Here is a 13,706-nt window from a genome sequence, read left to right as displayed (position 1 = left end):
CTTTCCTTTTGCTGGCATAAGTGCTATAAACCATTTTAAAGGCAAGGCCCACCTCTACCTCTGGTATCATGATAAACGTGGATCATCTTTTATTTTTGGCCATCCGGCAATAGTTTATTTCGACTTTGTTATATACTGACCAGGGTACCCTCCTTACCCTTTGCTGACAAACTCGTACAGATCAATAGAATAAGAAGTATGGGCCATTTTAGATGCAATGTCCACCACTACCTTTGTTATAATGGCCTATGTTGAGAATTTCTTTGTTTGGCCAGCCGGCAATAATTCATTTCGACTTTGTTGTAAACATAGATACCACCTCCCCCTTTTAACACTTTGCTGAAGCACTGGTACTGGTCTATGGCATAAGTGGCCATTTTTGAGGCTATGGCCACTTCTACCTCTGGTATCATGGCCCATGTGGAGAATCTCTTCGTTTAGCCAGCCAGCAATAGTTTATTTCGACTTTGTGATATACTTAGGTACCCCCCTTACCCTTTGCTGATTAACTTACACGGGTCTGGGACATACGTGTTATGGCTATGTTAGAGGTAATGCCTACCTCATCCTCTGATATAATACCCCGCGTATAGAATCTCTTAGTTAGGCCAGTCGGCTTAATTTATATTTTCGTTGTAAAAAGAGGCATCGCATCCCCCCTTTAACCTTTTGCTGACAAACTCGTACAGGTCTAGGGCGTTAGTTTTATCAGCCATTTAAAAGGCAATGCACACATTTAACCTAGGATTAATGGCCAACTTGGAGAATCTCGTACTTAAGCAAGCCGGCAATAATTTATTTCGACTTCTTTGTAAACAGAGGTTCCAACTCCCTTTTAAACCTTTTGATGATACCGCGTACTTCTCTAGGGAATAAGTGATTTAGGCCATTTTAGAGGCAATGACAACCTCTACCTCTGGTATCATGGCCCACGCGGAGAATCTCTTAGCCATCCAGCAATAGTTTAGTTCGACTTTATTATATACTAGGGTACCAACCTTACACTTTGCTGACTAACTCGTACGGGTCTAGGTCATACGTGCTCATGGTCATTTTATAGAGGCAATCCCTTCCTCTACCTCTCATATTATGGCCCGCGTGGATAATTTCTTAGTTTAGCCAGCGGGCAACAGTTTATTTCAACTTCGTTATATACCGGACTAATTCATCCCCCTTTTAACTCATTGTTGACAAACTCGTTCGGGTCTATAGCATAAGTGCTATGAGCCATTTTTAAGAGAATGACTACTCCAACATCTAGTATAAGGGCGCACCTAAAAATGTCTTAGTTTGGGCAGCCGTCACTATTTTTGGTGGACTGTGTGATATACTAGAGTATTCCCCTTACCCTCTTCTGACCAACTCGTACGGATCGAGGACATAAGTGCCATGGCCCATGGACCATTTAAGAGGCACTGCCTACCTATACCTCTGGTATAATGGCCAACGTGGAGAATCTCTTAGTTTGAGCTGGCAATAATGAGGTTCATTTTTACTTCGTGATATACCGGCGAAACTCATGCCCCTTTTAATTCGTTGCTGATAAACTCGTGTAGATCCAGGACATAAGTGCTATAAGCCATTTATAAGGGTTTGCCTACCTCTTCTTCTGGTATAATGGCCAACCTGGAGTATGTCTTAGTTTAGCCAGCTTTCAATAGTTGTTTTTTAGACTTAGGGATATACAAGAGTATTCCCCTTGCCCTCTGTTGACCAACACCTACGGGTCTAGGATATTAGTGCTTCGAGCCATTTTAGAGGTAATGCGATATATTGTAAAAGACATGAAATTTCATGTACAAATCATTTATAATGTGAGTATGGTCTGTATTTAACTCCTAAAAGGACATGGTATTTTGAAGTTCAAAATGAAACCTGCCAAAAATATACACATTTTATATCGGACATAAAGCAAAATTATCGGACAAAAAGCAAAACGGACAAAAAGCAACGGACAAAAAGCAAAAGTTTCGGACAAAAAGCAAAATAATCGGACAAAAGGCAAAACGGACAAAAAGCAACGGACAAAAAGCAAAAGTTTCGGACAAAAAGCAAAATTATCGGACAAAAAGCAAAAGCGGACAAAAAGCGAATTGCGGACAAAAAGCACCGTATCAGTCGATATACAACATTATCCTTCATTAATTTTAAAGTATTAGTATTACTACATGTACTAGCTGAAAGATGAAATAGTGAAAAGAAGATGTGGTATTATTGCCAATATGAAATCTCTTCACATGACGCCAAATGGCACAGAAATTTTACAACTATAGGTCACCGTACGGTATGGAAGTTATTTTAGGGTCTTAATTTTAGAAAGAAAATGAATAACTACGATAAGTGGAACATAATCTGCTATTACATTAACTTTATACAATGATGTTTTATACTTAACTACTTTTTCAAACATTCACACAGTCAGAAACTATTAAAACACTACAAGGTGTTATGTTTTTGTAAACGATTAGAATAAGGTACTGTGTCAGAATTGCTGCCAAGAATATGTATGTGTAATGAGGTTATGTTGATATAAAGTGCAATGACTGGAATTTAGATATCTCGGTCGTTATTCTGTGGTTAAGTTAGACTTTTCTTTGTCTGAATACGCGGTAACCTATAATATTTTCATATATATTGTTGTGATTTCATTCCGTCACATTGAAACTAATATAAGAGATGTTTTATAATTAGCAAAATGTCTCGTATCATTGCTAAATTTATTACAAATAAATTGGAAGAAGTCGGAATAATAAACTCAAACTGACTTTTAAGAATACAGACAAAAGGTTAAGGATTGGGAATTCATTAGAACATTGCATTAAAAATGTAAGTAAATGAATAATGTCATAATTTTACTAACGATAATGTATTTGGTTTTTACCATACTAAATAAGCTTAAGGTTAGACTTGCTACATGTCCTTTCCTAATTATGCTTTTTTGTTTTGTTTTTTTCAATTTTGCAACTTTAATAATTTTACTGCTATAACTAGGAGATTACAATTAAAATGACATCTGCAGGAGGAAGGCCTTTTCAAAGGGCAATCAGTAGGCTGGCACTTATCAGTTAACATATAAACAAGTTGCTTTCTTTAAAAAAAGAAATGCAATCGTAAACCCAAATGCTTGTTTGGTATTAAATATTAGATAATTGTTTACTTAAGATGTATTGTTTTATATAATTATTGTGGTATAAGAATTAAAAACTGACATTGATTGTTTACTTAATGAAATTACAATTCAATGTGGGTTGATATATTTTCGCTAAAGCTGTGATCACACGATTTTTACTGCCGTCCTTGACAGGACCATTCCCAATTCAAAATTTGTCAAAAGTCTGATCAAGATCCTGTGAATTGTGGAAGGAAATTCAAACTTTAATTAATTAATCACGACAACAATCAGATATTGTTCAGGAAGCGTCGATATTCAACCGTTTCCAAGAGATTTTTTTCACGATAATCCCGTTCTCAATCCGCTTCTAATCCGATTTGTATCTTTCGCAAAGTAAAATTCGACCGAATTGGTCACAACTGCATCCCGATTCTACCGAATGTAATCCGACAGAGATCAGACAGTGACCAGACAGTGAACCGACGCTGACAGAAGTTATCCGTTCTGTCGACATACTCGGGATGATCAGGTACTGTCGGAACGGAATTCTATCACGATCCTCTCTATCTCATTGCAAACGTCTTTGTCTGGTCTCAGTCGTATTGTATTCTGTAATTGTCGGGACTCTGAGGTGGGTATCATTGGCAAATTTCGTATTAATAACAGGACTGTTCCGGAACGATTTCGGCAAAGACGGTTTGAAATCGACTAGATCTGTCCAGATGCAATCTGGACTCAATCGGCAGAAAAACATCAATGAAAAATTTCTCCAGATCATTGCCGTTCCACAGGACACCTTCCAGAAAACACAGAACAATGTTAGAATTTTTATCCGATACAGCAGAATCTGCCACGACAGAGTCACGCTTGTCATCCGGCTAGACAAAGTCGGCTGAGTTTCCCCGAATGTTACGGGACGCACCTAAATGTCGGGGTGCTTCGCCGAACTATCAAGACTATTCCCGACCCGTAGCCTATCTGTTACGAATTTAAACGACTGCGTTCAGACAATGATAGGACATTCCAGATAATTGAGGATAGTAATCCGACTTTTTCACTTTTCGTGTCTTATTGCTGTCTGATATCAAACGGGAGCAATAATCGGCAATGTGTGATCCCCGCATTAAGGAATCATTGCCCACGACTAAGGAATATTTGTTTCTTCTCTCTCCCGAAATACAATATGCTGAGTCAACCACTGGATGTTCCATTTTAAGGTGCTGGTTTTTTTATAAGAGTTATTTTTTTAGGCTAAAGTTCAATTACAAATGTGAAGAAATGTAATTAATTGATGAATACTTGTGTTCAAGAAATGCAGTACGTGAACCTGTAAATAGCTGTGGTGGTTTTTTTTTATATAAAATTTGATATGTTCATGGTTATTTGAACAATGGCTTGATATTGATCATTATTAATATCTTTACACCTGCTCTGCAAGATTTTTTGTGATGCTTAGGGTAGTAAGCATTGGCAATTTTAAGTTGTGTGCTTTCTGCTCTTAAAAGTTTTAGATGGCAAAACGCTTTTGTTAAAAACAAAAACTTATTAAAAATTTTAACTCGCTTTGAAGATATTTTCTGAATGTTCCAAGTAAGAAGCATGTTGTTTGGTGGTTGTCTTTTTTTGGTGCAGTTCATATTTGCTTTTTATTTCTGGTTTGAAGTTAGCAGTTACATGTAAGTTAGCAGTTACATGTATAGTATACATGTAACTGCTAACTTTGACTACACTGTGTCTAACACTTCATGGAGAGTTGTCTAATTGTTTTTCCTGCCATATTTAAAAAGATATTCCCTCTGACATTTGACTTATTCATTAGAATAATCTATATAATAATACATGTATATATTGAAATTGAACTGAAGTTGCCTTGTTAATTTTTCTATATTGACCCATCTTTTTCTCTCTTGCTGGATAGTTTTATACTGTTCATTTGGGGGTACTGTGTAGCCTACACTGATCAGTGAGATGGCTCAAAATCCCCTTGCACTATTTTACATTGTCGTACTTAATATATATTAAAACCGAAAATTCATCATCTGATCGTCTTCAAGAAATAATAATTATTTAATTTTATTTTTACGAACATTTTGAAGAGCCTTTAAAATTACAATAGGAACATATAGTTAGATAATCTGTTTCCTGACCATATATGATAGAAATTATTATTGGTTATCTCTGTCTACATCTATCATCACTCGGTGTCTATAAAAAAAACATTTGATATCTTAACGTCGATCCTGTTAAGTCTGCTAAAATTGCATGCATGATTAATTTTAAGGTTAACAATCGTTATTAAAGCTGCACATTTACTGGAGCACGGGAGCAATCAATTCATCATTTTCATATAGTGATGCATAATCATTAGTTCTCAACTGATGTCTCAAACAGTACTCCATTTTTGGTATTTTATTTTTATTATTTTATATCTTATTTCTAAACGAAAATTTTAGAATTTCTTTCCGCATCTTTCTCTTTGAATTCATTTGTTTGAATAATCAATGTCTACATCAGTGGTTACATTGTATGCAGCCAAACTATGTAGAGGGCAGTAGAACAGAAAACAATTTCCATTGTGTATATATGCAATAACTCATATATTGAAGCGTTATACCACGGCAGTCAGGGTCGTTTATGTGGAAAAATTACCGTGTCAATTTCATATACTTATATATTGTAAATATGTCATAAAAGCAAAAACACACGAAAAATGGCCACAATTTATAATAACATTCAACATTTTTCGGCTGTTTCGTTTATTCTCCAAGTTAATGTCTTACTGAACTGTTTTGTTAATCAAAGTATTTTTTCATCTACAACTGCAAAAGGCGCAACATATGCGACTTATTTGAAGATTCATGTGACCTTTGTTGTTGTTTATAGATTTTATTCGAAGTTCGTATATCGCTTCAACCATTTATTTAGATGGTATTTTAACGTATAGATAGCGCGAAACTCTCCGTACTCTATGCGTCTGATATTACGACATTTTTATTTCGACTAAACGAGGCTGCAAATTTATACATCTGAGATATATACACGTAACTGTTGGAAGGGAGCAGTCCAGAGATGTGAATATTTCTATACCCAATCAATCCTTATTTTATGAAAAAGATTTTAAAGGTATACATTAATACGACAGCAACCCAACGACACATATAATTCAAAACACTAAGAGTCAACATACAGATTTTTTTATAGCTAGAAGCCTGTAAAGAAAGAAAAAAACAAAACTGCAACATGAATATATAATATAGAGTCGGAGAGATTTTAGACAAGTGTTTGGTTGCAAAATTTCACATGCTCTTTATTGATTTCGATATGTGAAATTATATAGACAGAGTAATATAAATCAGTGTAAGAAAAACACTTCTTTGTAAAGTAACGGTAAAATAAATAATGATTATGGATGACGGACGTCAAGTGGCATATAAAATGAATAATCAGAACAAAAACATCAAATGTAAATATAATATGAAAATTAACCCTGCTTTGTACTATAGACCGACACACAGAAACGGATTTCTAACGTGTAATTCGTTTGTTTTAAAAGAGGGATGAAATACCGTATACCAGAGACGGGGACTATTTTAATAGTTTGTAATTCCATGGTTTGCTAAACCGAATAATTCAGTCCCTCCCCGTAATCGATCTCTCCTACTTGTAATCTTAGATCAGCGGAATATAACGACTGAATTATTCGGATTAATTGTTTGCATGTTTCACAATTTTGACGAACACAATATTAAAGCTAACTGAATTGTTATCTCGTAAAGATACTGGTCCATTATAAATAAGAAGATGCGATATGAGTGCTATCGAGACAACTATCCAACAAAGTCACAGTTTGCAACACCGTCGCACTGCCTTTGAAAAATTAGCGGGGAAATATAACGTTACTTCCCGAAACGTCTTAATTTTTGGCGCAATTTGTGAGGCTTACGGAAGGGATAGAGTTAACAATATCATATTACTGGATTTTTCTCAAAAACAAGTATGGTGACAAATATTTTTCCAAACGTTATGACGTTCCATTTTTTTCAAAGAATAACATTTCTCTAATTTTTGTGCTATTTTCACATTTCCTGACCGGTGTGAGAAAAATATTTCTCCTCACTAGTGAAAAATCTGTTCTCGGCAAATGATTAGTCGAAATTTGATTATGACGTCAAAATGTTTTGTTTTCTTCTCAGATTTCCTATTGTGACGTCATGAAAAAAAGGCGACCTTGCCTGAATGATGACGTCGCATATAAAGAGCATAATTTTCTGAAATCTTTGAAAAAGAACGATAAAAAGCATTAGAGAAACAGATTCCGACACTATAACTCGTGTATTACGATATTTCTCCACTCTCGACAGTTAAATTTTATTATTTAAAGGGCTCGGCAAGCCTCGCGCTTTAAATAATAAAATTTAACTGTCTCGAGTGGAGAAATATCGTAATACACTTGTTGCAGTGTAAGAATCTATATATCTTACTTTGGTCAAATCGACACCGTTAGAAATATTTAAAAGAATCTAAAATTTGCATTTCAAATGTACATTTCTTGCCGTTTTTGGGGATAACCATGACGTTTTTGGTTTTATTTGAGTAAGAATTAATTCTTTAAATGGTAAAGTTAGATTTTTCTAACCATCTTGAACTATGTTGCTTCAATTTGAGCCCCATTATATAAGTGTATGTTGATTAAAAAATCATATTTATTTTTTTTAAATAAAAAACGTTTGTTTCTTCAAAATTGCAAAAATGTCCAATTTTCAGCAGTATTTTTTGCAAAAACGAAATCGACAACAAATATTTTTTTTGGCAAAATTTTATTCTCTGTCAATTGAAGAATGAAATATCTTTACGGGAAAAAATTCTCACCGTCAAAAATAAACTGTTGGATATGCCCTTAACTGATTAAAAGACAACGCTATACAAACGAAAACCAGTCCGGACAGTCACGCTAGTGTGAAATACATTCAGGGGAAATTGTCCCAAACTCTTAATATGTATCTGTAAATTCGGGGGGTTTTGGTACCCATCAAAATTAACTGTTTGGCTTGATTCTAAAAAGGTTACGTTCAAGGGGACATAATTTTAATTTACATTATATTGCGTCACGTATAAATATCAAGCAAGAGTGGAGTATATTACCTGTAGATAACACTCGTATATCTAATGATTAAATTGAAATGAAATTTAACTATAGTTATATACCCGGATAAACCAAACGTCCTTGGCTTACATTACTGTTTACATTTATAATAACATTCGGCTGCTTAGCAGGTCGTAACGATTTCAGAAAATCAAGGGACGGCTTCTTGTTTTAATTTCAAAACATTACCAACTGCTGCAGCACTAGTTTGTCTTTATTTGATTTGAGTGTAGGAATTACCCCCTATAGCAAGTAAGTTTTTTTCAGTTCTTCCCGTGGTTATTATTTTGACTGATTTCTGTTTGCATATTAAATCAGGTGAATAATTGTGGTTTAACAGCTGATGATTGTCGGTACACTCCAAGTACACTTTGTACTCAAAACTTTCTATTCATTTAAATCTTATGCATATTAAAATAAAACTTATAATAGTTATCAAAGGTATCAGGATTATAATTTAGTACGCCAGACTCGCTTTTCGTCTATATAAGACTCATCAGTGACGCTCAAATCAAAATATTTATAAAGCCAAAAAAGTGCAAAACAAAAAAAAAAATAGGAAAAGGTAAATATTTCAATTTGCAGCATTTCATTTGTTTTATAGCGACATTATAAATGTATTCACCTTACGTTGTTACATTCTCATTTTACAATTCATATTTATCATTCTTTATAATTTCTCTTTAATATGTAAAGTTAGGACAAGATCAATTTTCCTTGAATTCATTTCTTTAAAGGATAATTTTTAAAACTACATTGCGTCCTTTCTAAAAATCCTTGTTTCAGGAGGGTTCAGTATTGATCTTAACATCGCAGTTCCTGTATCTAAATAAAATAGAGTACATAAATTTTCAACATTAATTTGATATATTTAATGACATATTTAGAGTAATGATAGAAAAGACTTATGACCCAAGAATATGCCATGACTAAAATTCTATCAGGAGAGACAAAAATGTACACGTCTTTCGGTTACACATTATATTGTTTAGGGAAATTATTAACTATCAATCTTGATTGATCTATGCTGTTTGATTATTTTGGATTGTTACTTAATTAAGCATCAATATCGATCAGTATCATTATTTACAAAAGCTTTATCTTAATTACAATCTAAACTGTATACGTCATATTAGTCATTCGGCGTTTAAAACGGTCGCTGTTCAAAACTGTATTATGTTACTAAATCAGGCATATATATAAAGAGATATTAATATTTCAGCTATATATTTATAACCTTCACAAAAAAAAAAGATACTAAAAATAATATAATAAGTAATAACATCGAATCTTTAATCTTTTTCAGTCAAATACGGAAGGGAATATATGCCTCCGGAAGAAATAATAACTTGATCAATTAGTGACGTAACAAAAAGACACTTGAACCCAATTGAAACGATATAACGATATACAGACCAATAGATATTTGACAACAAAAATATACTCCGGAACACACGCATATCAAATATCAAAATTTCTGGAATACTTAATAGACTTTTTCTTCTAGTAAAAGATAATACTTAAATAATATTTTAACAAAATTAAGATGGGATCACGTGGGAAACCTCGACTAACATCAGAATCTTCACAAATATCAATGTGTCCAAATTGTGAGAACGAATATTGTGAAGTTACAGACCAAGTGCCAGATTTAGGACCAAGAAGAATGACAAAACAGAGTATTTCAGAAAGTTTGTTGGGTCCGTCTCAATACCACGAGCTTCATAAACAATATACCGAAATTGTGCTTTCGTATCATAAACTAAAAATTAGTTTCACCGTGATGCTGATCTTGAATGCAATATTATTGGTGGTGGTTATCACATGTATGGTGTTCATCATCCCTCACATATCACCAAACAAGGTGTCCAACTCGAATGACAACGTTAAAACAGACCAGCAAACACACCCTCCAAGAACTGGTCAATGGAAGGAGCCACCATCTTCAGTTACTCCGCCAATAAATAAGTCAAATGTTATTGCTTGTCAATATATTAAAAACGTTCTTGATAAAGTCTACATCAATGGTCAAAAGGTGGATGAAGTTAATGGGAAAATGTGTTCTATCGAGGATTTATTAGATTCTTTGAAGAAGGTAAATCAAGCTTGTGAATACAGTGCTTTTTTATATTATTATATTATTAGAATTAATATATTAAAGTTAGTCATAAGAAACCTCAAATAAAAAAAAAATAATGCATATGATTTTTATAACTCAATGGATAGTTTTCATTATAAAACTTATGTACAAATACTTTTTTCTGAAGAAAATTCTTTAATTTATTCATATTTAGAAGAAGTTTACTTTATTTGAATAGCTTCCTTCCAGCAAGCTATTCCCCCGACATATTTTCCGTATGCAAGGTGACCTCAGTGTGACCCATCTCGTAAAAATCAGGTGACCACAATACGCATGGATGTCCTTAAAATAAACTATTATCTGAATTTACATGTTAAACACGTGCTCAATTTCCATGCTTTTTTGTTTATTTTTCGTCAATTGTTGACAAACAGGTGACAATCGTTAAACTTCGGCTTCAAAACACGAACTTTAATTACCTGCCATATTTTCACAACAACACTGACCGATTGAGAAAAAAATTGACAATTATACGAAATTTACACGAAAAAAATGATAAATTCGAGCACAGAAGACGAAGTTTAGGATGTTTGTATGCATTAGTTCAAGAATTGGAAGAACATTATTTTTCACCGGTCACTCGTTTCTTATGACTTTAACATGATTAGATATTAACTGTGTGTGTTAAACAAAAATAGTGATGCGTGAGTTTTTATATCGAAATATCTATAGTTTCATATTGTACATGTCAACATGTATACATGTCTTTGCAGAGAAAAAAGTAGCTGTTTAGATATGAGTAAATGACGCAAATGATATTAATATACTAATGTACCGTTGTTTACGTTTCTTTTCCTTTTTCAGTACATAGATCATGGAGAAGATATTAAAAGACTCAAAGGTACAAACTTGCATTCTTTATTATGATTTCTTATCACATATCAGACTCTTCTATTTTGTCGTTTGTTTTATTATGTTATTTATTTTATCAAATTTAATTTTTTAAATTGCATTCGACTAAATAATCGTTTTGATCATAAAACGGGCTAATGGTTGATAATTCAGCTTGAAAACGTTAGACATTCGAATTGTACCGACGTAAGGTTTTGTAAGAAGACGAAATATATTTTTTTCCTTTCATTGCAGCTGCTGTTCATTTTGCATCAGATACCACAGATTTAACAAGATGCAGAAGAGATTCAAGTAAGTGATAACACAAGTGCATTGTTACAACTGACCTAGTTTGATTATCTTTTGGAAAAATAGCATTGAATCTGGCGAAATGTTTCATTACGTAACTTAGCTTATTTGTAAAATCAAAAAAATCTACGAATATGTTATATTTAAGTGTCAAAACCACCAGACAAAATTGTCGACCGTTTTTATATATCTATACAACGAGAAACAGATCTCTTATCTTCTTCTTACATTAATTCCCTTTCTTTGTAGTATATGTAATTTACACGCATATATATTAGATATATTTTCAATTGCAGAATTACTTCGATGTGTGAAAAATTGGCAAGAAAAGTGGGGTACAAGTAAAATAGACGTTAATGATGAGGCCATAATCGTGCCTAAAACAGGAATATATTTTATATACAACAGAGTGACCATAACAATGAATATACAAAATGCAACTGTTATTGGTGATATTGAGCACACTTTACGTCACAGCAATACTGGTAGTAACTTCAAAAATATTGAATCCAGCAAAATTGCGTGTGTAACAACAAACGGTGTATTGCATCATGTCAGTTATATAGAAAAGGTTCATCACTTCCTGAAAGGCGATGAAATAATGGTTGCGCTTAAAACACCATCACAAAGAAAGACGTCTATTCAGAGTAGCAGCTCATTCGGAATGTTTCAGCTTTAACAGATTTAACCGATGCTCTTCGGCAATATTGATACACTGTTGATCTTGAGAGAAACATAGATCTGATTACAATAATCACATTCGTGTCATTGGTATAAATTTGACCTAGGCCTTGTTTCTGACACTAGAGTTGAGTTTGTAATATCATTACGTTATACGGGTCCGTGTATGAATGAATGAAAAGAGACATTAATGAAGCGTCTGACAGACAAACTCTTTTTACAATTATTTTAACAGTCAAGTTTTACTATATGATCATAACTTACGAGTACTATCTTCTCGAGAGATATTTTAAGAAAAAGTTGTTTGATCATTTACACATTCGAAGCTGAGGTTAGAATAACACAAAGATCTTTCATTATGCATCAAATTTGAGCATGAAAAATGACATTTGTGATACATTAATTAACTTCTTCGAAATAGCTGTACAAATGTAAATATGTTTATAAAATAATATACGTGTACAAAAATGTAATGTTTTGTAAATATTTATTATTGTTCATTGAGTTTAACTCGTTTAAGTTTATATCAGCAATAAAGCATTTGTTTAAGTGCCAGTATAAACGTTATATATATCTGTGATAATCTTCTGATATTGTGTTCACTTGTGCCATATGCAAATTTTATATATAAAGATGTCCTCATTAAAAAAAAATATGGACATTATTTGATAATATTATAAGTATCTATCTTCATTTTGATCTCTGATGGAACTAGTCAATGTGAAACATTGTTGATTGTGATAAACGATGTTTTATTGTGTTTATCACTTTTTATACATAAAGGGACGACCATTTAATTTTCGGAAGGGGTGCGAACCTATGGTAGAAAATGTTTTGGAATGAATTGTTACATACCTGTTACATCTGTAAGAACAGAACAAAATATTGAACATTTTCTGCTAACAAAACGCAGGAACAAGATGTGTTCAAAATAAAAATAAAACAAGCTAAGTTAAAACGATTTCTACCGGACCCCCAAAAGTCAATTGGTTGTCTTCTAATATTGTATTGTAATGATTTTTTTATAGTAATCATTCAATTGAATTGTTGCTCAAATGTTCAACCACATATCTGTAACATATCCTGAGAAGGAACATTTGTAAATATACTTGTTATGCGAAAGAAATAAAATAATAAATTGATACATTTGTAGTGTTTTCATCAAGTTATAAGGTTCCCAAATTTTGCGGAGATATTTTTTTTAGAGTTCATGTCGATCTGAAAGAATAAATTTAAATTCGTACAACTTATTAACTGTAATTGGATAACAAACTTCCTATTAATGCCACAGTGGTGTTATGCTATTTCAATTCAGGGGAAAGGAACTATCCAAAGTGTCTAGAAAAATCAAAACGTTTTGATATTACAGAAAATAAAGGAGTTGCGATCATAAACAAAAGTATTCACCAAAGTAACACTCTTGCAATCATTAGAACTAAATATTAATATCTTGTCGATACAGACGAGTACTGCAAATTACACATGAGATT

The 13,706-nt window shown here is 33.0% G+C and overlaps 1 protein-coding gene across 2 annotated transcripts; it reads left to right on the top strand.

Annotated features, from left to right (window-relative positions):
• Positions 1-2,422: 2,422 nt before the first annotated feature.
• Positions 2,423-13,358, top strand: LOC139517964 (uncharacterized). Of its 2 annotated transcripts, none has more exons than XM_071309527.1 (5): positions 2,423-2,826; positions 9,562-10,350; positions 11,200-11,236; positions 11,482-11,538; positions 11,832-13,358. In XM_071309527.1, the coding sequence occupies exons 2-5, from the start codon at positions 9,802-9,804 to the stop codon at positions 12,212-12,214; spliced, it is 1,026 nt and encodes a 341-aa protein (XP_071165628.1). In that variant the 5' UTR covers positions 2,423-2,826; positions 9,562-9,801; the 3' UTR covers positions 12,215-13,358. The 2 variants fall into 2 exon arrangements, with proteins under 2 accessions (XP_071165628.1, XP_071165627.1); XM_071309526.1 differs by lacking the exon at positions 2,423-2,826 and adding an exon at positions 8,253-8,507.
• The last annotated feature ends 348 nt before the right edge of the window (positions 13,359-13,706 follow it).

This window comes from Mytilus edulis, chromosome 3 (assembly GCF_963676685.1).
Source record: "Mytilus edulis chromosome 3, xbMytEdul2.2, whole genome shotgun sequence".
Taxonomy (NCBI): Eukaryota; Metazoa; Mollusca; class Bivalvia; order Mytilida; family Mytilidae; genus Mytilus; species Mytilus edulis.
This window is presented reverse-complemented; position numbering and strand designations above follow the sequence as displayed.

Bases quoted from the DNA above. Each gene is read 5' to 3' on its own strand.
- LOC139517964 (XM_071309527.1), top strand. From the start codon at position 9,802: ATGGGATCACGTGGGAAACCTCGACTAACATCAGAATCTTCACAAATA. The intron at 10,351-11,199 runs GTAAATCAAGCT...TTCCTTTTTCAG, and splicing joins TATTAGATTCTTTGAAGAAG to TACATAGATCATGGAGAAGA. The intron at 11,237-11,481 runs GTACAAACTTGC...CTTTCATTGCAG, and splicing joins AGATATTAAAAGACTCAAAG to CTGCTGTTCATTTTGCATCA.